This window comes from Gekko japonicus, unplaced genomic scaffold (genome assembly GCF_001447785.1).
Source record: "Gekko japonicus isolate JY-2015 unplaced genomic scaffold, Gekko_japonicus_V1.1 scaffold1305, whole genome shotgun sequence".
Taxonomy (NCBI): Eukaryota; Metazoa; Chordata; class Lepidosauria; order Squamata; family Gekkonidae; genus Gekko; species Gekko japonicus.
The window spans coordinates 116329-143947 of NW_015170318.1; the positions used below are offsets into that span (position 1 = coordinate 116329).

General features: G+C 49.1%; 2 protein-coding genes across 2 annotated transcripts; both read left to right on the top strand.

Moving 5' to 3' along the window:
• The first annotated feature begins 4726 nt into the window (after nucleotides 1-4726).
• LOC107116176 (ribonuclease-like) lies at nucleotides 4727-10746 on the top strand. The gene is made up of 2 exons (XM_015418051.1): nucleotides 4727-4793; nucleotides 10008-10746. The coding sequence occupies exon 2, from the start codon at nucleotides 10029-10031 to the stop codon at nucleotides 10458-10460; it is 432 nt and encodes a 143-aa protein (XP_015273537.1). The 5' UTR covers nucleotides 4727-4793; nucleotides 10008-10028; the 3' UTR covers nucleotides 10461-10746.
• An 11546-nt stretch (nucleotides 10747-22292) lies between these two features.
• Nucleotides 22293-22727, top strand: LOC107116163 (ribonuclease-like). Its single transcript, XM_015418036.1, has one exon. It carries the CDS (start codon nucleotides 22293-22295, stop codon nucleotides 22725-22727), a length of 435 nt encoding a protein of 144 aa, XP_015273522.1.
• The last annotated feature ends 4892 nt before the right edge of the window (nucleotides 22728-27619 follow it).

The window sequence follows — 27619 nt, forward strand, 5'->3', positions numbered from 1 at the left end:
GGCTTACAAACTCCTTTCCCTTCCCCTCCCCACAACAGACACCCTGTGAGGTGGGTGGGGCTGAGAGAACTCTGACACAAACTGCTCTTTTTCAAGGACAGCTGTGCCAGAGCTTGTGACTGACCCAAGGTCACATCAGCAGGTGCAAGTGGAGGAGTGGGGAATCAAACCCGGTTCTCCCAGATTAGAGTCCGCGCACTTAACCACTACACCAAACTGGCTCTCCAGAAGGAATGCAGCAGTACTTGGTACACAGGGCAAGCAAGCATCCCACCCCCAACCATTATGGCAGCATAGCTGACATTTAGTGGGTAAGAACCAGTCGTCTGACTATAAAAGTTTCAGGTTGAAAAAAGAAAGACCAGAGGCAGCCAACACACCCTCTAAGCTATGGAGACTTGTGAGCAAGAATTCTATTTGTGAGCTACTAGCATTAAAGTTGTGAGTGAGCAATTTGACTACTGCATAAATTAGTTTGCTCTGGAGCCCTCCTTCCTGAGCTATAAGACAAGAATGGGTGAGCCGGAGGCTAAAAAACTGAGCTAGCTCACACTCACTCAGTTTATTTATTTATTTATTTATTTGTCACATTTATATCCCACACCTAGGGTTGCCAAGTCCCCCCGGGGGGCAGGGAAACCCCCACTCAACAGGCCTGTTCCCCCCCGGTGTGGATCGGGCTGCCCGGGGGGACCCCACCCCCAAAGCGTGCGACGTGCCCGGCGTGAACACGTCACCCGTGCTGCTGATGTTATGTTAGGGCCAGGGCCAAGATATTAAGGGAGGCCCCCTAATTGAAAGCCTGGCGGAAGAGCTCCATTTTACAGGCCCTGCGGAACTGTACAAGGTTCTGCACGACCCTGATGTCATCCATGAGCTCATTCCACTAGTAAGGGGCCGCCACAGAGAAGGCCCTGACCCTTGTTGCAGCCAGCCTGGCTTCTTTAGGGCCCGGGAGGACCAGGCAATTTTGGGATCCCAATCTTAGTGCTCTCTGGGGAACATGTGGGGAAAGGCGGTCCCTCAGGTAAGTAGGTCCCTGACCATATAGGGCTTTAAAGGTAAGAACCAGCACCTTGAACCGAATCCGGTATGCTATAGGCAGCGAGTGCAGCAATTTTAGGGAAGCTGGATGTATTTTCCCACATAGGAAGACACAACAACAGCCTCGATGCTGCATTCTGCACCTGCCGCAGCTTCCAGATTTGAGACAAGGGCAGCCCCATGTAGAGAGCATTGCAGTAGTCCAATCTCGAGGTGACCATTGCATGGATCACTGTTGCCAGGTCATCGCGTTCGAGGAAGGGAACCAACTGCCTGATCAGCCGAAGATGGTAAAAGGCCGACTTGGCAGTGGCTGCTACCCGGGCCTCTATCGTTAAGGAGGCATCCAGGAGCACTCCCAAACTCCTAACCTCCGGCGCTGGCACTAGCGGTGCCCCATCGAAGGTCAGGAGAGGGATCCTTAACCCTGGCCCACTCTGACTCAGGCACAGGACCTCCGTCTTCGTCGGATTCCATTTCAATCGACTCAGTCTAAGCCAACCAGCCACGGCTTTCAACGCCAGGTCCAGGTCTCCTGGACTAGAGTCTGGCTGGCTGTTCAACAACAGATACAGCTGGGTGTCATCTGCATACTGTTGACAATCCAGCCCATGCCTCCGGGCAATCTGGGCAAGGGGGCGCATATAGAGGTTAAGTAACATCGGGGAGAGCACTGCCCATTGGGGCACTCTGCATATTAGCAGGTGCCTTCTGGATAGCCGTTCCCTAAGCTTAGAGGGAACATTGGGAGCTGGCCTTTCTCCCGAATTGGCGGTGCTCGAAGCCCGATTTCCCTGTCCACTCCCAGCTCTGCCCGGCTAGGATTCTCTCTTGCTTCAGGTACATTGTTCAGAATTCTCTGGTTGATCCCTGAGTACTTCTGAAAAACCAGATCTTCCTTTCACTACCGTGACTGAATGTGGCAGATTTCTGAAGGGGGGGGGGGGTTAACTTAAGACGGTTGGTTATTCATAATAAGTAAAGACTTTTGAATGTAGAACTGCGCTTTCTAACTGAATGACACTAATAATTCATGGGCACAAGGATATATATGGAGAAACGCCTCCCTAGAAAACACTGTGTGTGTGTGTGTGTATTTTAATTAATTTCTTAGAAGTCTCACTTGGAAACATGATGTTTTAATCTTTGTTTTTCAACAATAGGGCACCACCAAACAGAAGATGATGACGTCAAGATGAACGGACGAACCTCCCGAGTTACCGTTCGTTTTGAAGTTTCTTTATCAAACAGGTCTCCTATCAAGAAATAGATACAGCTTATAGCAGGGAACCTGCTGACCGAACTCGCATCAACTTTAACAATATTGTTCGTCCGTTCATCTTGACGTCATCATCTTCTGTTTGGTGGTGCCCTATTGTTGAAAAACAAAGATTAAAACATCATGAAGCTCGTCAGCTCATCAGTACTATTGTTTAATTATTGTCTATTATTCTTAATTGTATGCACTTTGCAGCAAGGAAATTCTTGGTTCTAGCCTTGGACTCCCTATCAGTTAAAAGGCTCTGGGCAAGACACCATTTCTCAACTGGAACCTCTTTACAGACATAGGAACCCTGGGTCCTCAAGCATCTAAAATCCCAAGACTTATGGAGAAGGGCATAAAAGTACTACAGACCCAGTTTGGTGTAGTGGTTAGGAGCACTGACTCTGATCTGGGAGAACCAGGTTTGATTCCCCACTTCTCCACATGCAGCTGCTGATGTGACTTTGGGTCAGTCACAAGTTCTTTCAGAGCTGTTCTCTCACAAGCCATCCTTGAAAGAGAGCTCTCTCAGTCCCACCTACCTCACAGGGTGTCTTTTGTGGAGAGGGGAGGGGAGGGGAGGGGAAAGGAGACTGTAAAGTGCTCCTTTGGGCAGTGAAGGATGGGGTATAAATCCAATCTCCTCCTCCTCCTCTTCTTATTCTTTGAGCAGGGCTTCCACACATGAGTAGAAAGTGTATCATGTTATATTTGTGTTGTAGTTGCACATGGATAGCTTTGAAAACATGAACTATTCAAAGTCTTGTCAGGTTGCCCACCATAGCGGTCAGCCTTCTAGCTCAAGCGACCCTCTTCCGCTGCTGCTCAAAACATCAGGGGGAGCAAAAAGGGGTGGGGGGACCAGCATCACACAATGCCATTTTGTCCCTGGAAGCGATGTCACAGCATCACTCGGCACTCTAGGAATTCCCCAAACCTCTATGGTTTTCGTCCAGTACGAACCCAGTTGTAACACAAACAGCATCGCACAACCCCAGTTTCTGCAGTTCTCCTCCTCCATGTTCCTGCAAACAAAAGACTCTTAGCTGACAACCTGAACTATCCACGACATACTTTTTAAAAAAAATATGTTAATATTGTAGTGTGAATGGGAATATAAAGATTTTCGTATATAGGTTTTTTCTTCTTGATTGTTCATGTTCATATTTCTCTGGTTTTTATAGATTTATTCTTTAAGTAATATTTTATTAGGATGTTAGAAAGGCCTGTTATATAGAAGGGTTTCCTCTTGTAGGTCTGATATTGCTAGCAGACAACATAATAGGTACAAAGTTCATGATTCTGTAGTTCTTAGGGAAAACCTTTCTATGTCTGGGTCAGATAAGATTTTAGTCTTGTATCAGTAAGGAAAACTTTTGTTTAGGTAAGAACAAGCTTTAGCCGATATGCCTTAGGTCATGTCAAGTAAATATGTGACGCCATTGCATAGACACACCTTTCTTACATTTGACCAATAAGGAGATTTTTATGTAAATGTTGTTTAAGGTTTTGTAACCAATTATGCCTTTTGAATATTATTCCCATGATGATGGTATGATGATGTCATTTTAAGTATTTAACTTAAAATAACTTAACTTATATATTTCCTGAATATGTTCAGAATATGCTCAAGAAGAAGAAGAAGAAGAAGAAGAAGAAGAAAGTTGTCAATTTCAGGTTAACTATTTGGTCTAATTGTTTTCCTATTAATTGAGGCCTGTTTCCTGATTATGCTGAGAAGAAAGCAATCAGTTTTGATGGGTCCTTTGGCCCAACTGTTTTCCATATTTCATTACAATAAAATACAAGAACTTCCTCCTCATTTGACTTCATTTTTGACATGGAATCTAATGTTTACAACAACATGGAAATAAACTGTGTGCCAAACCAAACGTAAAACATAGCTGAGTTGCTGTTGCCCGATCATTGCTTCCTGCCTCCAACGCCCATGTCAGCAGAAGCAACAGATATGCATGGAGAGAAGCCATCGGCTGTGTGGGCTAGCTGCCAGGCCCTGAGGCTTCCACCTGACACCCTGAGAATAAGCCCCCCAAGAGACCTTGCTCCTAGAGCCCCCCGTTCCATCTCTACATTGATCTCAACAGTTACTACACAGGTACTTTCACACGTCCCTCGAAACGTTTTAAGCAATATATCTGGTAACAGAGAGCAGCAAGAACAGGCGTCCACAAATCTTGGCTTCCTCCTTCCCTTCCTCTGCCCTTGTGGTGCTTTCTCTAAGCACAGGGATGTATTCAGCAGCCATCTGGGGCTCAAGGAGCCAATTGTGCAATCCTCTGTAGAAACTCCCCCACACCCCTTGCACCACTCTTTTGCATTCCATATGTGGCAACTGGCTGGATGTTCCTTCTTTTTGGATCTATATAATAATTCAGAGAACAAGTTGGGGGAGAGAGACTTGGCTCTGCGAAATCCATCCCTTGGCCTCTGCGAGTATCCAGCACTCAGGCGAGACCAAACTTGGGTAAGTCAGAGGAGCCCGTGGTCTGGGTTTGACTTCTCCTGTGTGAACCTGCTTCAAGTGTCCTTACTCTGAGAGATTGGGCGGAGTGGGTATCAGGGGACAGGGCCTTCTCAGTGGTGGCACAAGTCCTTCTTGGAGAAGGACGCTTGGTTCCTATTAAGACAAGGTTAAAACCAGGGTTGCCAAGTGAGGCCGACAAGCCAGCAGGGGACTTAGCAGGAGGCTCCAGGAGAGGGGAGGGAAGAAGTGCGGCCGTCACATTTAAAGGGACCGCGTTATGCCAGTTTGGTGCAGTGGTTAAGTGTGCGGACTCTAACCTGGGAGAACCGGGTTTGATTCCCCACTCCTCCACTTGCACCTGGCTGGATGACCATGGGCAAGCCGTAGTTCTGATAAGAGCTGTTCTTGAAAAAGAGCAGTTTCTGTCAAGAGCTCTCTCAGCCACTGTTCCCTCTAAGCTGAGTTAGTGTGAGCTAGCTCACAATTTCTTAGCCTCTGGCTCACACATTTTTGTCTTAGCTCAGGAAGGAGGGCTCCAGAGCAAACTAATTTATGCAGCAGCCAGGTCAGTTGCTCACAACTTTAATGCCAGTAGCTCACAAAGTAGAATTTTTGCTCACAAGATTCTACAGCTTAGAGGGAACATTGCTCTCAGCCCCACCTCCCTCACAGGGTGTCTGTTGTGGGGAGGGGAAGGGAAAGGAGTTTGTGAGCCGCTCTGAGACACCTTTGGGTAGTGAAGGACAGGGTATAAATCCAATCTCTTCTTCTTCTTCCCTCCACCGGAAATAATGGAGATATGGGCACCTTCTTTGGGAGCTCATAAAAGCCCTGGTCCAATCTTTTTGAAAGGGCTAGTAACAGCAGTTGGCCTGAGGGCCCCTTCGTTCCGTTCTCGCTCTTGCTAGTGCTTATTTTACTTTAGCTGTTTTAATGTGTTGCTAATGTATTTTAATCTGCTTTTCCAAATATATTTACCTCAGCCACCTTGTGAGGTATACTGTGGACAGACAGGATATAAGCAGCTTAATCCAGACAACCTGTAAAGACTAACGTCTCCATAGCTTCCTAGATATAATCTGTATACTTAGATTCTTATCTAAGCACCTTAAAGGAACATGGAGCATATCCCTTTTCTTCAGAGGGCCTGTGAGGAATTTGCCATCACGGCTAATCGCTATTGATGGTCTTACTCTTCAGGGATCTCTGTGGCCATGACCATAGTGGTGAAACATGAAACAGCCGTATACAGAACCAGACTGTAGGTCTATCAAAGTCAGTATGACAGTGGCTCTCCAGGGTCTCAGACAGGTAGTCTTTCGCATCACCTACTGCCAGAATTTTTAACTGGAGATGCTGGGGATTGAACCTGGGACTTTCTTCATTCCAGGAAGATGCTCTACCACTGAGCCACCGTTCCACACCCCAAATGCCCCTGCATTTACCCTTAACTCTCTCCAATATATATGAAGGGTTACCAATCACTATAATAAATTAAGCAAACCAGTGCAGAACATTGGGACCATACTGAGGCCATCTAATGGGGTCATTTTAAAAGTTTTTGATGCTTAAACCATTTGGCAGTATTTAACAGCCAATAGGCAAACAATCATATTTAGTTTCAGGTGGAGTAGCCGTGTTGGTCTGAAGCAGCAGGCCAACGTTTGAGTCCAGTGGGCACCTTGAAGACCAACCAAGTTTTATTCATGGCATAAGCTTTCGTGTGCAAGCACACTTTGTCAGATATACAGTGGAAAGAACCTGTATCTTTCTCTTTTCCACTTTATCTGAGGAAGTGTGTTTGCACATGAAACCTAATACCACGAATAAAACTTGGTTGGTCTTTGTTGGTGCCGCTGGACTCAAACTTTGTTCCGATAATATTTAGAGTTCAACAGGCCCTGACAGAATCTTGAGTTAATCTGAACGTTGATACGTCTGTGTCCTGTAATACCCAGCATCAAATGCTCCATTAGCAATAACATTTCATATTTGACTTGTACTGAATTTGATCTTCAGTATTTGATTACGGAGATCTTGACCCAGCGAAAGTTAGGTTTAGTATCCCCTGAGTTAGAAAGCCTAGGTCCGGACCATACCATTTTAGAAGAAGAAGAAGAGATTGGATTTATACCCCGCCCTTCACTTGGCGTCTCAGAGCGGCTTACAAACTCCTTTCCCTTCCCCTCCCCACAACAGACACCCTGTGAGGTGGGGGGGGCTGAGAGAGCTCTGACACAAACTGCTCTTTTTCAGGAACAGCTGTGCCAGAGCTTGTGACTGACCCAAGGTCACATCAGCAGGTGCAAGTGGAGGAGTGGGGAATCAAACCCGGTTCTCTCAGATTAGAGTCCGCGCACTTAACCACGACACCAAACTGTCTCTCTTTTTAGGCGGCAGGTGAAGGCTCACATGTTCAAATGTTGGCACACAGAAAACTGGATATGAAGGAGAAAGCTTCTAGCCCAGCCTTCTCCCTGGCAGTTAGTTTTCAGTGTGGAAGGCTTCTGTATGTGTGAAGGAGCCATTGACTCTTCCTGCACTCTGAAGTGGTACAGTCCATGTACAGGTTTACTGCCTCCATGAGATCTAGACCTTGACAATAGCTGCAGTCCACTGCACACTTACAATATTTTGCCCACTGTTTTGGAATTTAACCTCATTAAACGTAACAGGATTTATTTCCTGGGTAAACGTACAGAGCTATCACACCTCATAAGGATGTCAGCTTTACCTCAGGATAAGTCCATTCAGTGGAGCATAGTTCTGAGGAAAAGGTACAGAATCCGACCATAAAAACTCATTGGAGCCAGGAGACCTGGGTCAGTCTCTCCCCAGTCCTTCCACTGGTCCCAACAGAGCGATGTTCCCTCTCAGCTATAGTCCTGTGAGCAAAAATTCTACTTTGTGAGCAACTAGCATTAAAGTTGTGAGCAGGTGATTTGGCTACTGCATAAATTGGTTTGCTCTGGAGCCCATCCTTCCTGAGCTAAGACAAAAATGTGTGAGCCAGAGGCTCAAAAACCGTGAGCTAGCTCACACTAACTCAGCTTAGAGGGAACATTGGTTGTGACTAACGTCATAGCTGGGCCTCTGACAAAGTGCAGCAGACCTGTGAGGGCCAAAAGAAGTCAAAAGGGCTGGACAGCGCTTCAGAAGGTGCAGACAACTCTCACGTTATGATGTTCAAAGCAATGGCTGGCTGCTTTCCGGGTGCCCACTAGAAACCATGCTCACCTGTGGACCAATCAAGGGTGGGCGAGTTCAAAAGCCTTCCTGTGGGGATTCACTCCCAGGCACACAACAGACATGCGCAGGAAGGGATGGGCTCTCCCCACAGTTATTAGGGGAGGGGGGGAAGAGCCCCAGAAAACCCAGAGAGAACAGAACAGAATTACTCATTAACTAGAACCCAGAGACATTTTGAAGTGAAGACCAGGGGTCGTTTCATAGAAAAAGAGCTCGGGGAACTCATTAGCATAACTCATTAGCATATGCCACACACCCTGACAATGGACCTGCAAGGCCGGCGGGAGTGCAAGGAAGCCCCGCGAAGGCCCTCCCTGGCCCCAGGCAGGCAGGGGTGGGGAGAGGCAGGGAGGAAGCAACTTACCCTCCCTCTTCTCCTGCCTCCTCCTGGCTGAATGAGGGCCGGAAGCGGGGCGGCCGGAAGCAGGGGGCGGGGCTTTGTCATGTGCCCCGCCCCCCACACCTCACCCGGGGGGGACTGCGATCCCCCGCAATCCCCCCGTAATGACCTCTGGTGAAGAGGGTCCTGAAAATTCAAATCACCACATGTTTTGTTTCAGAGCTAATCTGAAAATCATGCAAAAGGAGGTTGGTGGGATGCTGGGTTGCCAGCTCCAGGTCGGGAAGGGGGAGACCTCAGCAGGGCAGTGTTCCCTCTCAGCTGAGTTAGTGTGAGCCGGCTCACAGTTTTTTAGCTTCTGGCTCACACGTTTTTGTTTTCGCTCAGGAAGGACAGCTCCCGAGCAAACTAATTTATGCAGTGGCCAAATCGCTGGCTCACAACTTTAAGGCCAGTCGCTCACAAAGTAGAATTTTTGCTCACAGGACTCCGTAGCTTAGAGGGAACATTGCAGCAGGGTGCAAATGCCACCGCAGAGCCCATCCTCCAGAGCAGTCATTTTCCTCCAGACTATGGAGATCAGTTGTCGTTCCGGGAGATCTCCAGACCCCCCCTGGAGGCTGGCAACCCTGTTTCCTGGGTGATACCACTTTACGCTGCAATGGAGGTGGCCACTCTTATAATGGAAACCCCAGTGCATGTAGTGAAGCAGCACCTCTGAGGGAAAGATGTAGCCTAGCCATGCATAGTCCTGTGCAAGGAACTTTTTCATGTGAGGAAACACTCAAGAAATGAGACAAGCAAGCGTTCACCCCCCACCTGCAGTCTGACATGGTACAATACAGCTCCCCCCCCCCACCCCGTCACCCCCGTCAGGAGCTGAAAGCCTCTCATGTTTAAACAATAAATCCAAATAATCAATAAACAGCCGTGTGGTGCCGTGTTCAAGAGCACCAGACTAGTATCTGGAAGATGCAGGTTCGATTCCCCCCTCATGCCATGGAAACTCACTGGGTGACCTTGGGCGAGTCACGCCCTCACAGCCTGACCTTCCTCACAAGGACAAAATGGAGTGGAGGAGAATTCTGTAAGCCAATTTGGGTCCCCATTGGGGGGGAAAGGCGAGATATAAATGAATGAAATAAATAAAATAGAGGACTAAATAACTGTCTCCCTCAGGGGTCATTTCGTAGAAAAAGAGGAGCAGGAGCTCATTAGCATAACTCATTAGCATATGCCACCCCCCCTGACATCACCTGAAGTGTGTCAGAAGGCAACGCTCAGGCTCCACTGGACTGTTTTGGATTGCTAGCTATTGGAGGGGGGGGAACGTGCAGATCTGTCCTCACAGAGGAGGGAGAGCTTGTACCTGAACAAAACTTGGTCTTAAAGGTGCCACTGGACTGATTTGGACCAGGGGGGCCGGGGGGAGCTCTGCAGCTTACCTGGCTCCTTCTTGCTCTGACTGAGGGCTGCTGGGAGAAGGGGGTGGGGCTTGTTGCATGTGCCCGCCCCCTGGGCTCTTTACTGCCGGAGCTCCGCTCCTGTGCGCTCCTGCAGGAAATGACCCCTGGTCTCCCTTGAGGCTGAGATATAGATTTCAAATTTCTTTTAATTTTCCGTAGTCTCCAACACCCCCCACCAGGATGTCCCCCAAGATCTCCTTCTGGCTGCTGCTGCGTTTGGCCGTCCTTCTGGCAGCTCTTCTGGTACAGTCCAGCGAAGGGGCCACCTACCAGGATTTCAGAAACAGGCACATAGATCATCCGAAAACCAGAGCCGCCAACAACAACGCCTACTGCAACCTCATGATGAGGCGGAGAGGCATGATGAATCGCACTTGCAAGCCCACCAACACGTTCATCAACAACAGCCCCAACCACATCCAGCATGTCTGCCGCGGGGGAGGGCGCCGGGTGAATAGGAATATTTTCGAAAGCAGAAGGCGTTTCAGTGTCATCACCTGCCGCAGTAGAGGCCGTTTCCCTAACTGCCAATATGTCGGCAGAAGACAGAGCAAGAGAATCCGTGTGGGCTGCGTCCGCAGCCTGCCCGTCCACTTTGACAGGCTCGTCTAGGGCGAAGCAGCCCGCAACCCACCCGCAGGAAGCCAGAAGTGGAATGGAATCTTGAAACGGCGGCCATCTTGTTCTGCTTTGCTTGATGCGTTCTCAGCAATGGATCTCTGGGCCATCGTCACTGTTCATACTCAAACTCAGTTAGCAGGTGTTCCTTCTCCCCAGGGAATCCCGGGAATCGTCGTTCTGCACAAGAGAGCTCAAAGATCACTAATGCAGGATGTTCGGTGTTAGGCTTGCCAAGTCCCCCCGGGGGGCGGGGAAACCCCCGCCCCAGAGGCCCGTTCCCCGCTGCCAGCGGATCGGGCCCAGGGGGAACCCCACCCCGACGTGCACATCACCCGGAAGTGACGCGACGCCGCCGGGCACGCTGTGGGCGGAGCCACAGTCATCCGAGGGAAAACTATGGCGTGGCCCTGCCCCCAGCGTGCCCAGCGTCGTCACGTCACTTCCAGGTGACGTGCGTGCGGCGCGTGCTCCAGATGCCAGACGGGAGTCCCCCGCTGAGGCTTGAAAACGACTTGGCAACCCTCCTCAGTGTTGTCATCAGACTAGAAATCCCAGGGTTCTTTGGGGGGAAATACAATAGTTGAAGCAGTGGTATAAAGCCATCCGTGCTGACAGAGGCTGAAAAACCTGGCTCCGGCCAGCCCCTTCAGCCCTTGATGAAAACAAAACCACAGGGTGTCAGTCATTAAAGGCCTGGCTCACACATGTACAGGCATCTCTTGGGTTCTCTACCCTTTGTTACCATCTCTACCCTTGTGACAGGGAGGAGAATGTGTGAACTATCTCATCTCCCCTGAAAAAAATTGCGCCTGACGTGATACTGTCTGCCAGTGATCACTTGACGCTGTTTCTATTTAATGTCATAGATTATGTGTGAAGGCTGAAATCCCAAATCCAGTAGCAACTTAAAAACCAGCAAGATCTTCCAGGGGACAAGTTTTTGTGAGTGAGGTTCCCCTTGTCAGATATCTGGAAAGTCTTGTTGGTTTTTAAGGTGCTACTGGACTTGAATTGTGGCCTACCATCATAAGACTAACCCTCCTACCCTGAAATGTGGAGAATGGTTGGGTTCACAGGTTTTTACTTTTGAACTATCTCATTCTTACCAGTTTACCGTTCAGCACTCAGTCTTGTGCATACACACATCAATGCTTCTCACACATCGCTTTCATATTCTCCTTTACACAGACACACGCAAAATACACAGACACATATATAATCACATTCATGCTGCTCCTCAGTTCTCACACACTATTCTCTGTCATACGCAACCAGCCATGCAGTTCATACGCCCCACTGATGTACCATACAGCCATCCACTTGGCCGTCTGTTGGCTACCAATAGCACCTCCCCTCCTTCTCTCTTCTGCTCCCAACCCGAGATGTTTGAAGCCTTTGCGTGCTGACTGGGTTTGGTTTGGAGTTGGGTTTATCTTTTCCCTAAACTTCTGAGCAGCTGGAATCTTCATGAACATTCCATTAACACCTCCTCAGTTAAGCCATGAGGCCTGTTTCAGTCAACTGAAGCTAGAATCCTCACAGCCAAGAGCAAAGGAGGTTTTAAACGCTGCAGGCGTTTAAACCTACCTCAAGTTTTATTTTACATTGAGTTTATCTAACAACGGAGGGGTCAGATGTCTTAGGGTGTGTGTGGGGGGGTTTCATCACAGTGACATGCTCTTCATTACTTTCCAAGCACTATTTGCCTCCCTGCCGTCATTACTGTGACCCGTTATGGTTGCCAACCTCCAGCTGGGACCTGGAGATTGCCCAGAATTACAATTGCTCTCCAGACAACAGAGATCAGTTCCCTGGAGAAAACGGCTCCTTGGCAGTGGGGAGTTTATGGCATTATACTCTGCTGAGACCCCTCTGCTCCCCCCAAACCCTATACAGGTTGACTGGGTTGTCCTAAGGCTCCTCTTGGTAATTTCCCAGCCTGGAGTTGGCCACTCTACAAGTAACCATTGATCCAACTGAGGCTTTGACTGAAATGATATAAGTAGCTGCAACCCTCCTGATATTGTTTTCTCCTGCCCTCTGGTGTTCGTTGGACAGTATTACAGCCCTTCCCGTCCACCGTCTCTACAGTCAAACTAATCCTCTCTACTTCCCCACGGAGGAACCACTGTATCAGGATGACGACAAGCATATGCTGGTGGCTTGCTTTTGCCCCTCTATCAAATAAATTCTTGCAAATGCAAAAAATAATGTTTGTTTGTATAAGTGTGGTATCCAGTTTCTAAACTGAGAATGTCTGGGCTTGTGTCTCCCATCACTGGCCAGCTTCCCTTGCTTGCCGGAGCTGCTGTATCTCCAGGGGAAGGAATCATATGATTGAGAACAGGGTGTTGTTGTTTTTTCCATTTTCACATTCTCTTTTTCTTCACGTGCAAACCTGTCATAAGCACGGGAGGGGATTCCCGCAGCGTAGGGTTGCCAACCTCCAGGCGCTGGCTGGAGATCTCCTGGGGATTATAACGGATGCCCAGACAACAGCTGGAGAAAATGGCCCCTTTGTAAAGGAGACTCAATGACATTATACCCCACTGTAGTCCCTTCCCTCTCTCCCCAAACTCCACCCTCCTCCGGCTCCACCCACAAAATCCCCAGGTATTTCCCAACCTGGAGCTCGCAACCCTACCGACAGGTAGTGCACATGAGCATCCTTCCACTCAGAGAAAAGGATGTGTTTGGAAGAAGGCTAAGCTAGACGCCTTCTCCTTCTTCTGCAGTCTTCTATAGGCCAGCGTTTGACCTTGTGAGACCCTGCATGCCATCTGACCCGGCTGGCCCAGGCTACCCTAGTCTTGCCAGATCTCGGAAGCTACGCAGGGTCAGCCCTGGTCAGCATTTGGATGGGAGACCATCAAGGAATACCAGGGTCACTACACGGAGGTAGGCATGTCGCGCAGTCTCGCGCAGTATGCGTCACCGGGTCAGCTTTCAGCCAAAGATCCAAATTGCACCCTGCTAAGATCCCACTGCAGTAAACCACGCTCACACAGTTCTTGCGGTTGACTGTATACAGCGATTTATTTCCAATATATACAGCTCTCTCCGTCAAAGTGCTCCGCCATACGCTCATACAAATAGAAGGGAATACAATGTACAGACTACACACACTTATATACACTTGACCAGCCAACCAGCTTACTGCAGAGTCACAGTGAGGTAGCTCAGCTTAGCTCCAGTCAGAATGGTTTGCTCTGGTTCTTCAGACTGTCAGACACCTGTCAAATAGATTGGCATGATCACACGTGCTGAAGCTTTATACCTCTCAACAAGGCAATGGCAAACCATCTGTGAACGTCTCTTGCCTTGAAAACCCTACGGGGTCGCCACAGGTTGGCTGGGACGTGACATCCAAAGACAGAGCCAGGTTCCCCCTATCAGGGAGCCCTAAAGCTTGAAGTGATAGCAGAGTTCTGTCGGTGCCGTCTGATCTGTGAATTCACACATGCCAGTCAGTGTTCCCTCCAAGCCACCGGTTCCCGAAATGGGCAACACTGCTGGAACGATCCAGGTGGGCGGTAGGAGGGAGGTAGGCATGTCGCGCAGTCTCGCGCAGTATGCGTCACCGGGTCAGCTTTCAGCCAAAGATCCAAATTGCACCCTGCTAAGATCCCACTGCAGTAAACCACGCTCACACAGTTCTTGCGGTTGACTGTATACAGCGATTTATTTCCAATATATACAGCTCTCTCCGTCAAAGTGCTCCGCCATACGCTCATACAAATAGAAGGGAATACAATGTACAGACTACACACACTTATATACACTTGACCAGCCAACCAGCTTACTGCAGAGTCACAGTGAGGTAGCTCAGCTTAGCTCCAGTCAGAATGGTTTGCTCTGGTTCTTCAGACTGTCAGACACCTGTCAAATAGATTGGCATGATCACACGTGCTGAAGCTTTATACCTCTCAACAAGGCAATGGCAAACCATCTGTGAACGTCTCTTGCCTTGAAAACCCTACGGGGTCGCCACAGGTTGGCTGGGACGTGACATCCAAAGACAGAGCCAGGTTCCCCCTATCAGGGAGCCCTAAAGCTTGAAGTGATAGCAGAGTTCTGTCGGTGCGGTCTGATCTGTGGATTCACACATGCCAGTCACTGTTCCCTCCAAGCCACCGGTTGCCGAAATGGGCAACACTGCTGGAACGGTCCAGGTGGGCGGTAGGAGTCTTGGGTGCAAATTGGTCACTGCATCTTTTTTTAATCCACTTTTTCAAGATAGATTTCCAGGGGGGCCCTGAGTAAAAAAAAAAATCCTGAAAAGTGGGCAGTGGGCCAAATAAGTCTGGGAACCTCTGCTCTAAGCTGAGTGAGTGTGAGCTAGCTCACAGTTCTTTAGCCTCCAGCTCACAGATTTCTTTTCTTTGCTCAGGAAGGGATGGCTCCAGAGCAAACTGATTTATGCAGCAGCCAAATCGCTCACTCAGAACTTTAATGTCAGGAGCTCACAAAGTAGAATTTTTGCTCACAAGACTCCACAGCTTAGAGCAGTGGTGGTGAACCTATGGCACGGGTGCCAGAGGCGGCACTCAGAGCCCTCTCTGTGGGCACGCGTGCCATCGCCCCAGCCAGGCCCAGACCATCATTAAAGTGTTGAATTATCTGCCAAATAATTTTAAGTAAATGAAAGCATTTGGGATTGCTTTCCTTACTTTGTTTGGATCATCTTAAGTTAATGTATGAGTTGTTTTTTCTAAACTACAACCTCAGTAGTCAGGTAAACTAATTTCTGCAGCAGCCAAATCGCTCGCTCAGAACTTTAATGCCAGGAGCTCACAAAGTAAATTTTTGCTCACAAGACCCCACAGCCTAGAGGGACCCTTGATGCCGGTGGCCACTTGTTGCTGCTTATACCTGGTATTATGGATTACGTGCGTATACCTGTGAGATGCACAGATGCTTACATTTGAATTACCTAATCATTCCCATTCAACAGTCAGTCTCACACATTTCTTAATTTTCTCACCTCTTTCATATGTGCACCGCAATGTCATGTGCAAAAGCCCTAGATTCTGAAGGCCTGGGCTGCTGACGAGGTTTGGTTTGGAATTGGGTTTTTGCTCTTATCAAATTTATGAGCAGCTGGAATCTTCATAAACAGGGCTTTTTTTGTAGAAAAAGCCCAGCAGGAACTCATTAGCATATTAGGCCATACCCCTGACAGCACAGCTCTCTCCCAGGATCGGCTTCCCTAGGTGCCCCACGGCTTACGGGACGGCTGGGGAACCTGAGGGAAGAAAGGCAGTTTAAACTGCCTTCCCTCCCTGGATTGGCTTGGCTTCCCCAGGCGCTCTGCGGCTTGTGAGGCACCTGAGGAACCCGAGGGGGAGAGGCTGTAGGCGTGGCCAACTCAGAAGCCAGCCGCAACTCCGTTCCTGTGCGTTCCTGCCCCAAAATAGCCCTGTTTATAAAAGTTCCATAGCAGCTGCCCACCTGGTGGTCAAGCATTTCCCTGGGCGTGCACGAAAGGGCCAGGAGAACTAAGCAAAGCTGCAACCCTTCCCGCCCTCCCTCTCATGATCTGCCTCAGTTCACAGACTAGAACTGGCTTTAGAAAGTGGGTGGGGCTAGGGGGAGCTTCTGCCCAGCAAGGCTTCTGATTGGCCATTGGAGATGTGACTGGCTCTGCAGATTTTTTTCAAAGCATTGCTTTGGCAGCAACTGCCACCACTGCCCACGGATCTTCACTGTGCGTCTGGAGCTAAGCTGCAGCAGCCAACCTCAAGTGGTGGCCATTTTGTGGCTGCACCCACCACCCTGCGTCGTAATTCCAAAGGTACCTGCAGGCTCAAAAAGGATGGGGACACTGATCTCTCAAACCAGAATATTTTTTTAAAAGCTCTCTTGTTAAATTGTAGGTAAAAAGGTATAGGTTCCCTTGCTCGAAAGCCAGTCGAATCCGACTCTAGGGTTGCGGTGCTCATCCCCATTTCAAAGCCAAAGAGCCAGCGCTGTCCGAAGACATTTCCGTGGTCATGTGGCCGGCATGACTAAACAACAAGGCGCACAGAACGCTGTTACCTTCCCACCGAAGTGGTACCTATTTATCTACTTGCAATTTCTTGCTTTTGAACTGCTAGGTTGGCAGGAGCCGGAACTAGAGATGGGAGCTCACTCCATCATGCGGCACCCGGGTCTCGAACTGCTGAACTACTGACCTTCCACAGCCCCTCTAAAGCCTTCTTAACCAGGCTGACTTTGTTTTGTTTCCCATAAGTCTGTAGAATTGGCTATTTCAGCAAGTGTGCTCTACACTACTGGGGCCAACACTGAGAAGCCCTGTCATCTTATCTGTCAGATTTCACCTTACATATTGCAGGGACGATCTCCCCAAGTGATATCAAAACACAGGGATGGGGGGGGATTCACCACATGAGAATCCTTCCTCTCATTATAGCTGTAACAAATCCCTGTTTGGCCCCTTTAAGAGAAACAGCTGCGACCCAGAAGTCTGGTTTTTGGAGAGCTGATTCTGCCCAGCGTGGTCCAGCCAGAGCAAGCTGGAAGACTGGAAGTGTGTGACTCTCAAGACTGGTCTCGAAATAAAGTCAGTGAGCTGTTGATTTTACCCTCTTGCCAGTCCCCCAAGGACGATACAGAGTGTCAGAAGCCAGGCTGTTCATGGCCTTCACCCAGAGCACCAGAAGAAAAGTGAGACTGGAAACGGAGCAGAGACCAGGGTAAGATTTGCAGACGGAGACAAGTAAGTGGTCCACAGCATAAAAGGCAGCTTGTTTTCCAGTAAAAAGGTAAAGGTTCCCTTGCTCAAAAGCCAGTCGAATCCGACTCTAGGGTTGCAGTGCTCATCTCCATTTCAAAGCCGGAGAGCCAGCGCTGTCCAAAGATGACTGGCTTTCGAGCAAGGGAACCTTTACCTTTTACCTACAATTTATCTACTTGCCATTTCTTGCTTTCGAACTGCTAGGTTGGCAGGAGCTGAAACTAGAGACGGGAGCTCACTCCGTCATGCAGCACACTCGGGTCTCGAACTACTGAACTACCGACCTTCCACAGCCTGCAGTTCAGCGTCTTAACCACTTGAGCCACCGCAGCTCCTTGTTTTCCAGTAGGATTGAGCAAAAGGGCACCTGCAGAGTTGAGTCTATTCAGGGCTTTTTTTTTCTGGGGGAAAACGCTGGAACAGAGTTCTGGAACCTCTTTGACAAAATTCTTTTTAAAATGTTTAAAAGTTCTTGAGTTTTCAGTAAACAGATTGAAAACTTCATTTCCCTCTTGAGAGTTCTGGAACCTCTTTTTCAAAAAAAACACCAACCCAAAACAGGATCTATTAATGGCATGCCCACAGAGGCAGAACTTTTTTTTAAGGGGGAAGCAGGTTTTTGAACCTCTTTTAAGGATACAGCGGCAATGGCTGTTACCACAGCTCCTTTGGGTCTCCTTTAACAGTGGTTAAAAAAAAAAAATCAGTATCAGGATAATCTAACACTGACCTTCTTCAGTCCCGTAGCTAAGGACTTTTTAGGGAGGGGGCCTGGGGGGACCCCCGCCTGCTAATCCAATCAAAGGTTCCGGGGCGAGGGCTGCAGCAGCCCCAGCCTATGGGTCCATCTCCCCCCCCCCAGGAGCCCCAGTGCCTCTTTCCGCAGCACAGCACCAACCCAAAACGGGGTCTATTAATGGCATGCCCACAGAAGCAGAACTTTTTTTTTTTTTAAGGGGGGGGGGGGAAGCAGGTTTTTGAACCTCTTCTAAGGATACAGCGACAATGGCTGTTACCACAGCTCCTTTGGGTCTCCTTTAACAGTGGTTAAAAAAAAAAAATCAGTATCAGGATAATCTAACACTGACCTTCTTCAGTCCCGTAGCTAAGGACTTTTTAGGGAGGGGGCCTGGGGGGACCCCCGCCTGCTAATCCAATCAAAGGTTCCAGGGCGAGGGCTGCAGCAGCCACAGCCTATGGGTCCATCTCCCCCCCCCCAGGAGCCCCAGTGCCTCTTTCCGCAGCACAGCACCAGGGATAGCCTCTGAAATCACTGCCCTTGTCCGCCCTGCCAACAGGTTGACAGGCAATCAGGGGGAGTTGGGGTAGGGGAGCCGAGGCTCAGGAAGGGGGCCCATAAAAACTGCTAGGGGGCCAGGCCCCGTGGGCCCCGCGTTAGCTACGGGCGTGGCCTTCTTGCAGACGTATGCCCCAGCACGACCAAGGATGAGCGTACAGGATTTATACCAGGGCACAGTAACTGCTGTGCAGAAGATTGCATTTTAGCAGAGACAGACAGAGGGGAGTGAACAGCTACGCTTTGATCCTCCTGCACATTTTGATTGTGCAGAACTGCTGCCCTCTACTAGTGGGTCATGTGTTTACTACATGTGCCAGGTTGTAAAAGCAGGGAAATGACAAGGAGAGAGCCAGTTTGGTGTCATGGTTGAGTGTGCGGACTCTAATCTGGGAGAGCCATGTCTGATTCCCCGCTCCTCCACTTGCATCTGCTGGATGACCCTGGGCAAGCCGAAGTTTTGATAAGAGCTGTCCTTGAAAAAGAGCAGTTTCTGTCAAGAGCTCTCTCAGCCCCACCTACCTCACAGGGTGTCTGTTGTGGGGAGGGGGAGGGAAAGGAGTGTGTAAGCCGCCCTGAGACTCCTTTGGGTAGTGAAGGGCGGGGTATAAATCCAATCTCTTCTTCTTCTTCAGAGGCTTCATGACCCACTTTTCGGTCCCAGCCCACAGGCTGAGAAACTCTAGTTCCAGCTCCTGCCAACCTATCAGTTCGAAAGCAAGAAATTGCAAGGAGATAAATAGGTACCACTTCAGTGGAAGGAAGGGAACAGCGTTCTGTGCAGCCTTGGTGTTTAGTCATGCCGGCTTCTTCTTCTTCTTCTTCTTCTTCTTCTTCTTCTTCTTCTTCTTCTTCTTTTCAGAGGCTTCATGACCTGGTTTGGGGAGCCCTCCTCTATCTTATTTATGGCCATCAATTAATAAACATGTTTATTTTTATTATTGTTAAGTTTCCTCCACAACCTACAGTAAATTTTGCCGTTTACTTTTTAAAAATTCCTAATGCGAATGCCTATTTGTTTCTATTGGGAACGCCATGAGTGTAAGTCGCCAGCTGGAGCATTCTTCAGGTTTCCTCCCTCTCTTCAAGGTCTCTAATGACCGCTCTCTCTTCTGGGGACCTGGGAACACGTGACCACTACCGGACAGACAATTCCACAAGCTGCATTTGCTGAGGCTAGCTTTTGACCTGTTGAGAACATCTTGTGGAATATATCTTTATATCTATCTGGAATATATCTTTATAAAATCAATCACTTGTTTCCTCCACAGCCCTTCCTCCATTTTGTGCTGCCAAGAACCATCTAAGGTGAAGACTGCAAGCAGTGGAGAACTCGAAAGCATTTGGGTGCAGGTCAGTTGCAAAAACCATGTGGATAAACTGCTTCTGTGGGGGAGAGGGGTGGTGGTTGTGGGGGGGATCCTTCCCTAAAATGGAAGAGAAAGGGGGAAGAAGGCAGTTAGCTGAAGAGAAAAGAGGATTTCCTTGAAGTGTTACCAAAGTTGTCTTTACAGGGATAGCATTGTCACTTTCTCTACCGGAAATCTCATTGGGGATTACTGTAAACTGATGATCTAAAGCATAAAACATAACACTGTTGGTGTTACCTTCTTTGACAGGGAATTACAGAGACGTCATGAAACCCACGTTCATTTTCTTTCTGCAAATCACTGCATACAGCCATAGGATTGATGGGTTATAGGATGTGAGGATTTCTACGGGGGTTTTTCCCCCCTCCCGGTAGCAGCATGAATCATGCAGTTCTTCCGACAGAATGGCATTTCCGTGTGCAGAACAGTGACTTCTGCTGCCCCCCCCCACATACACACACTTTACCCCATGTGCTATGGGTTGCTAACTCTGAGTTGGGAGATTCCAGGAGATTTGAGGTGGAACCTGGGAAGGGTAGAGTTTTGGGTAGGAGAAGGAACACGGTGAGGCATAATGTCATAGACTCCGCCCTCCAAAGCAGCCATTTTCTCCAGGGGAACTGTTTGTGGTTGTCTGGAGCTCAGTGGTAACTCCAGATCTCCAGGCCCCACCTGGAGGTTGCCATTGCCATCCCTATGCTATTCCCGATCCTCTGCCCATCCCTGGCCGATTCCTGCCCATCCCTGAGATTGGCAGGGTAGAGAGTTCACTGCTGTTTCTGACTCCCACAGTAGCTGCCCAACTGAACATAAATGGAGGAGGAGATTGGATTTATACCCCGCCCTTCACTACCCAAAGGTGTCTCAGAGCGGCTTACAAACTCCTTTCCCTTCCCCTCCCCTGTGAGGTGGGTGGGGCTGAGAGAACTCTGACAGAAACTGCTCTTTTTCAAGAACAGCTCTGACAGAACTATGGCTTGCCCAAGGTCATCCAGCGGCTGTGAGTGGAGGAGTGGGGAATCAAACCTGGTTCTCCCAGATTAGAGTCCGCGCACTTAACCACTACACCAAACTGGCTCTAGTAGGTAACCCTGGCCTTCATCTTGGCACACAGCACCCGTTTCTTAAAAGTCTGACGAATGGTTGAGGGATGTTGTCAAAATGCGTCATTACCTGGATCAGTGTATGAATTTGTCCCCAGTGCAAAACGTTCAGGCATATTATGAACTGAATGGCATTAGCTCCCCGCCCCTCCAAAAAAAGCTCTTCTGTCTCAGAATGTAAATTAAGAGTCTGTGAGATTCTGCCCACATGGACCGTTCTCATTCAGTGGGCCAGGCATCCAAAGCCTGCTGGTTTATGGACATACACACAAAAAGTCCTTTAACATCTCTCTTACTCCAACTTCAACTCATGTTAATGGCTAGCAAACGTATGAAGTAGAAAATCACCCACTTTGTTGGGGCACACACAAAAAGTTCCTTAACGTTAAGCCCTTTGCTTTTGAAGATACTGCCCTTTGATTGCTTTGGACTATGTCGTTAGACGAGTTTTTGTTTGATGAGTATCTTCTTTTGTCTGTCTGGGTCATTTTTCTAGATTGCTGCAAACCTCTTAGCCAGCACTTGTTCCCTCTGCAGAGTTCTGCCTTGCTTCCACACAAGTTGGGGGAGGGGACTGAAAGGTCCAGCCACTTTCCCCCACAATTGAGTCTCCGAACAGCCGTTTCCAGGAGGCAATAGGACAGTGATGGCGAATCTTTTAGAGACCGAGTGCCCAAACTGTGACCCAAAACCCACTTATTTGTTGCAAAGTGCCAACACGGCGATTTAATCTGAATACTGAGGTTTTACTTTAGAAAAAAACAACTCATACATTAACTTAAGATGACCCAAACAAAGTAAGGAAAGCAATTCCAAATGCTTTCATTTACTTAAAATTATTTGGCAGAGAATTCGACGCTTTAACGATAGTCTGGGCCTGGCTGGGGCGATGGCACGCGTGCCCGCAGAGAGGGCTCTGAGTGCCGCCTCTGGCACCCGTGCCATAGGTTCGCCACCACTGCCATAGGAGAAGCCACATCTATGCAACCTTCACGTGCATTTTGTAGCAGAAGAAGAAACAGAGGCCTAATCCAAATAATACTATTTTCCCTATTACAAGTGGCCTGCATGTGTGTGGCAAAATCCTGGGTGTGCCCCTGGTTTGCACAGGAGACATCCACAGTAGCCACCTCCCGCAAGATCAGGAGACCAAAGGCAGAGAAAGAGGAGTCAGAGAGAAGCTTCTAGCATAGACAGAGGAAGGCTTCACACATAGCGCCAAGGGAAATACAGGGCTCTCCAGTGTCCAGGAATTGTGAGTCGCCTTTACTCCAACACTTCCTCTCCCTTTCTTCTCCAGCGAAGGACTCAGCCATGGTCTTTCTCTCCTTACCGCTCCCGTTCTCCGTCCTCTTCCTGGTTTCCTTGGTGGACAAGAGCCAAGCTACTTACCAGACTTTCCTGAGGGAACACGTCGACCCCATGCGGATTATAATCAACCCCCATTTCTACTGTCAGGAGAAGATGAAAGCCCAGGGCCTGACGAGTCCCACCTGTACGGAAAAGAACACCTTCATCCACGCCAGCAACATCCAAGTCAAAACTATCTGTGGTGTCGGAGGAATGCATTCCAGCAACACCTCTTCGGACAGCCTGGCCAGCTACATAATCACGACCTGCCATTCCAGTGGGGGCTCCCCCCCAGACGACTGCAAATACAGAGGCCAAGGCGAGCGCCGGAGGATTCGGGTGACCTGCTCCAGAAGGGTCCCTGTGGGCATCATAAAAATCCTCACTACCTGGCCCTGAGACGTTGGGGCCGTCAGGACCCTTCGTTGCACTGGCGGGGAATCCGGGGACGTTCCGGGACATCCCCGACGTGATGACATCACCCATAAATTTGTTTATTGATTATTTATTTGTGGTATTTTTATCCCGCCCTCCCCACAAGCAGGCTCGGGGCAGCTTAAATTACCGTATTTTCCAGCGTATAAGACGACTGGGCGTATAAGACGACCCCCAACTTTTCCAGTTAAAATATAGAGTTTGGGATATACTTGTTTTGTTTTTCGGTTGTTTGCTACGCTCAAAGCGCAGCATGTACTACTGAAAGCGATAGAAAGACCAGAGTACCGTATTTACCGGGGTATAAGACGACCCCCCATTTCTGAGAAGATTTCCCTGGGTTAAAAAGTAGTCTTATACACCGGAAAATACAGTACTTGGCACAGTGTACCGAGTGCATAGAAAACAGCGAAAACCATTGAAAACAAACAAACCGATTTACAATTAAAGTGCTCACCGTGTTATTAAATCAAGATGGCGTACCATACGGTGTGGCATCCAAGCACCCAGCTCTGTGGTCTCCCAGCATATCAAGCTAATATGGCTCACTTTCAACGACGGCCAGCCCAACGCCACCGATGTTAATAGTGGACGTTAATGGTAGTGGTGGGTGGCTCCTAATTGAAGACCTGGTGGAAGAGCTCCGTCTTGCAGGCCCTGTGGAATTGCAGAAGATCCCCCAGGGCGCTGATCTCCTCCGGGAGCTCATTCCACCAGTAAGGAGCCGCCACAGAAAAGGCCCTGGCCCTGGTGGCAGCGAGCCCAGCCTCCTTGGGGCCTGGGATGACTAGTCGATGTTGCGACCCCAACCGTAGTGCTCTCTGGGGTATATATGGGGAAAGACGGTCCCTCGGGTATGTCGGACCCTGGCCATATAGGGCTTTAAAGGTATGTACCAGCACCTTGAAGCGAATCCGGTATGCTATTGGCAGTCAGTGCAGTGCCTTCAGCACAGGCCGAATATGCTCCCGTCTAGGGATACACATCAGCAGCCTGGCCGCAGCATTCTGCACTAGCTGCAGCCTCCGGATTTGGGACAGGGGCAGCCCCATGTAGAGAGTGTTGCAGTAGTCTAATCTTGAGGTGACCATCGCATGGATCACTGTAGCCAGGTCGTCGGCCAGGTCGTCGCGAACGAGGTACGGGGGCAACTGCCGAACCAGCCGAAGATGGTAAAAGGCCGACTTAGCAGTGGCTGCAACCTGGGCCTCCATCGTCAATGAGGGATCCAGGAGCACTCCCAAGCTCCTAACCTCTGACGCAGGCACCAATGGTGCCCCATCGAAGGCCGGGAATGGGAGCCCAAGCCCCGAGCCGCCCCGACTCAGGCACAGGACCTCCGTCTTTGCCGGATTTAAGCTTCAGCCAACTCAGCCTGAGCCAACCAGCCATGACGTGCAATGCCCAGTCCAGATCTTCCGGTCTGGAGCCCGACTGGCCGCCCAACATCAGAGAGAGCTGAGTGTCATCAGCGTATTGATGACACCCCAACCCATACCTCCAGGCTATCTGGGTAAGGGGGCGCATATAGATGTTAAAGAGCATCGGGGACAGCACCGCCCCCTGAGGCACTCCGCACTCAAGCGAGTGCCTCCGGGACTGCTGTTCCCCTAGCACCACCCTTTGTCCCCGACCTCGGAGAAAGGAAGCAAGCCATTGCAAGGCAAGCCCCTGTATCCCCACGTTGGCAAGGCGGCGGGTCAGCAACTGGTGGTCAACCATGTCAAACGTGTCCGACAGAACTAACAACAACAGTGCTGCAGCGCCTTGATCCAGATGTCTCCGGAGGTCGTCAGTCAAGGCGACCAGTGCAGTCTCCGTCCCATATTCCGGGTGAAAGCCAGACTGGAAAGGGTCTAAGACGGAAGCGTCATCCAGAAAGCCCTGTAGCTGTATCACCACCACCCTCTTCACTTCCAGGCAACACCATTATGTTGGGGATGTTGTACAGCGACATCCCTGTCTGGGGGTGGGGTTTACCCCACTGGCCAGCTACCTGGCAATGGGCAGAAGTCACAAAAACCAGGGGAACCCCCGGATCTACCAGCAAGAGCACTGCCGAGCCGCCTAATCGCAGCCGCATCAATGATGTCATCATGTCGGTGATATCGGGGGCCATGCTCTGGTTTTTGGGCAAAACTCTATGGTAAAACTGGCTTCAAACCAGAGAGTTTTGCCCTCAAACCAGAGCGTCGCTGTGCAACATTCCCAACATGATGACATCACTTCCAGGCAACATTATTGTGTTGGGGATGTTGCACAGCGGCATCCCTGTCTGGGGGTGGGGTTTACCCCACTGGCCAGCTACCTGGCAATGGGCAGAAGTCACAAAAACCAGAGGAACCCCCTGCCCGGACCTTGGGACTGGTAACCCTATGAGATGTCCAACCCGTGTTAGACCTGCAGATGACTTCTCCATTTAAAGTTGGGTTGCCAGGCAGCGGAAAGATTCTGGGGTGGCAGAATCCCAGGAGAAACATTTAAAGGAAAAATAAGGCTTCATCTACTTACAGGAAGTTCCTACCATAGAGTTCCTAGCAATTCTGAGAGCTATAGGCTTGCCAAGTCCCCCGGGGGGCATGGAAACCCCCACCCCAGAGGCCCGTTCCCCGCCGCCGGCGGATTGGGCCCCGGAGGGAACTCCACCTCGACGTACACGTTACCCGGAAGTGATGCGACCACGCCGGGCACACTGGGGGCGGGACCACGGTCATTCAAGGGAAAACTCTATGGTTTTCCCTCAGATGGTCGTGGCCCCGCCCCCAGTGTGCCCACGTCACTTTTGGGTGACGTGGATGCGGCATGCGCACGCTCCAGCCACAAGACAGGAGTCCCCCACTGTGGCGAAAAAATAACTTGGGAACCCTAGAGAGCTACCTGGAAGTGACAAAAGGTGCTCTAGGAATTACCAGAAACTCTGAAGTGTTCTTACCATAGTCTTTCCAACAATTCCTAAAGTTACCCTTTGTCATTTCAGGGTAGCTCTAGGACTCGCCAGGAACTCTATGGTAAGAACTTCCTGTATGCAGACAAGGCCTCGTTCTTCTTTTTAATTGTTCTTCTGCCGCCACTCCCAGTGGTGGTGGGGGCAACGGGACCTGGGAGTGAGGGATCCACCACTCCTCCCCCGGGAGGGCATGGCAGCTCTGACTTCAAGACCCGTTTTAACTGAAGGGGTCTCCTCCAAGATTTTTTTTTGGGGGGGACAGCAATGCCCTTGCACAACAAGTCTGCAGCCTCTTCTCAGTGACCTTCTGTCTCTTACATGCGCTCCACCAGTGATAGGCTGCATTTACTCTGGCTTTGGATAAGCAGTGTGTTCAAAACATGATTATTCATAGTTTCCGTCTAAGTCCTGATGACACTCAGGAAGTTCTAGGGCTACAAAACTGGAAAAGCTCATTTAAAATACACGTCCATGTCTGATCAACATTAACAATGCGCTTATTAACTGGGGTAACCAATAGAACGCCCGGTGGCCATTAGTTTCCCGCCTGTCTTGCTAAGCTTCCGATGCTAGCCGTCTAAGGCCCTTTGGCCGCTTCTTGCCTGAAAACAATAAAACTCAGTAAAATAATCAAGGTTAAAACTCACGGCTCAAAAAGCTTTTTTGAGCTTTAGTAGGAACCCCCCCCTCCCTGAGAAATATTTTTGTATTTATTGTAAAGATCAAGTTGACTCAGTTATCCATATCCGTTTTAATTGCCCCTGTTATAATTCATTTCATAACCAATATATTCCTCCCTGGACTAACCATCTACAGAACATTTCAGAACAGAAACTAAAGATTTTATTGTCAGGCAAGATTTTAAAAAATCGCACATGTGATTTAGTCATATTTATGCAGTTATAGATTACTTATAAAATACTTTGATGTACGGCTCGCAGGCTGTTAAGTTACAGGGAAAGGATTTTGATAATGTTTTCCCCCTGAACAGCAAAACGTCGCTACGTGTTTGCTTCTAACAAAGTTTGAGTTCAGGGGCAAGGTATGAGCTTTTCTGCGCACGCACACTTCCTCAGATACACTGAAATGGAAGTCAAGAGTCCATATATATAGGCAGAGATCGAATAGCAAATTAGCATACAACATATTGAAGACGTTTTAACAGATGCAAAGACCAAACAGGAATAACAGGCTACATTTATATTGTCACCATTTCTTTGGATTTAATTAGGGGTGGGGAAACACAGTGAAGTAAATAAACATATTAAAATAGGAGACTAATATGTAAATGTATCCTTATTTGTGGAGTGCTAAGAGTAATTAACTGAGATCCTGTTGTTACGCCCCATTCCTCTCCTCTCAAGCATGGAGGTAAATCTTACACATAATATTCTCAAGTAAGTCCCAATCTGTTCAATATGACTTCCCCAATGTTAGTGTGCATAGGACAGCTGCCTAAATCTGCATCCACTACCATTATTACTGCAAACCTGTATACCTCCCAGACTAGTAGGAGAAACAGCATCTTTTCCAAGGCAGGAACATTTTGGAGCTGCTGGAAAACCGTCTTCCCATTCTGCTGCCTTTAATATAGCACCATATTCCCCCTAGAAATGCATTCCCCACAAACAAGATCCTACTATATAGCAGAAGGTCCCAGTTCGCTCTGCAATTTTCCTTTTGCTTCTTTGATTTCAACTTAATCCATTGCCTTCTCTTGGGGCTGGTTGGTTAATCAAAGGTTAATTATCACCTCCTAGAGCCTCAGCGGTGGCTGTGACTTGTGGTACTTTACAGTCCACACAGTTATGAAATAATGATCACGGTGTTTTCTCAAGTGAGCAGCGGCTTCGACTGTCTACAAAGCGTGAGACGGGACTTAAGACGCACACACGCGCCTCTCTTTCCC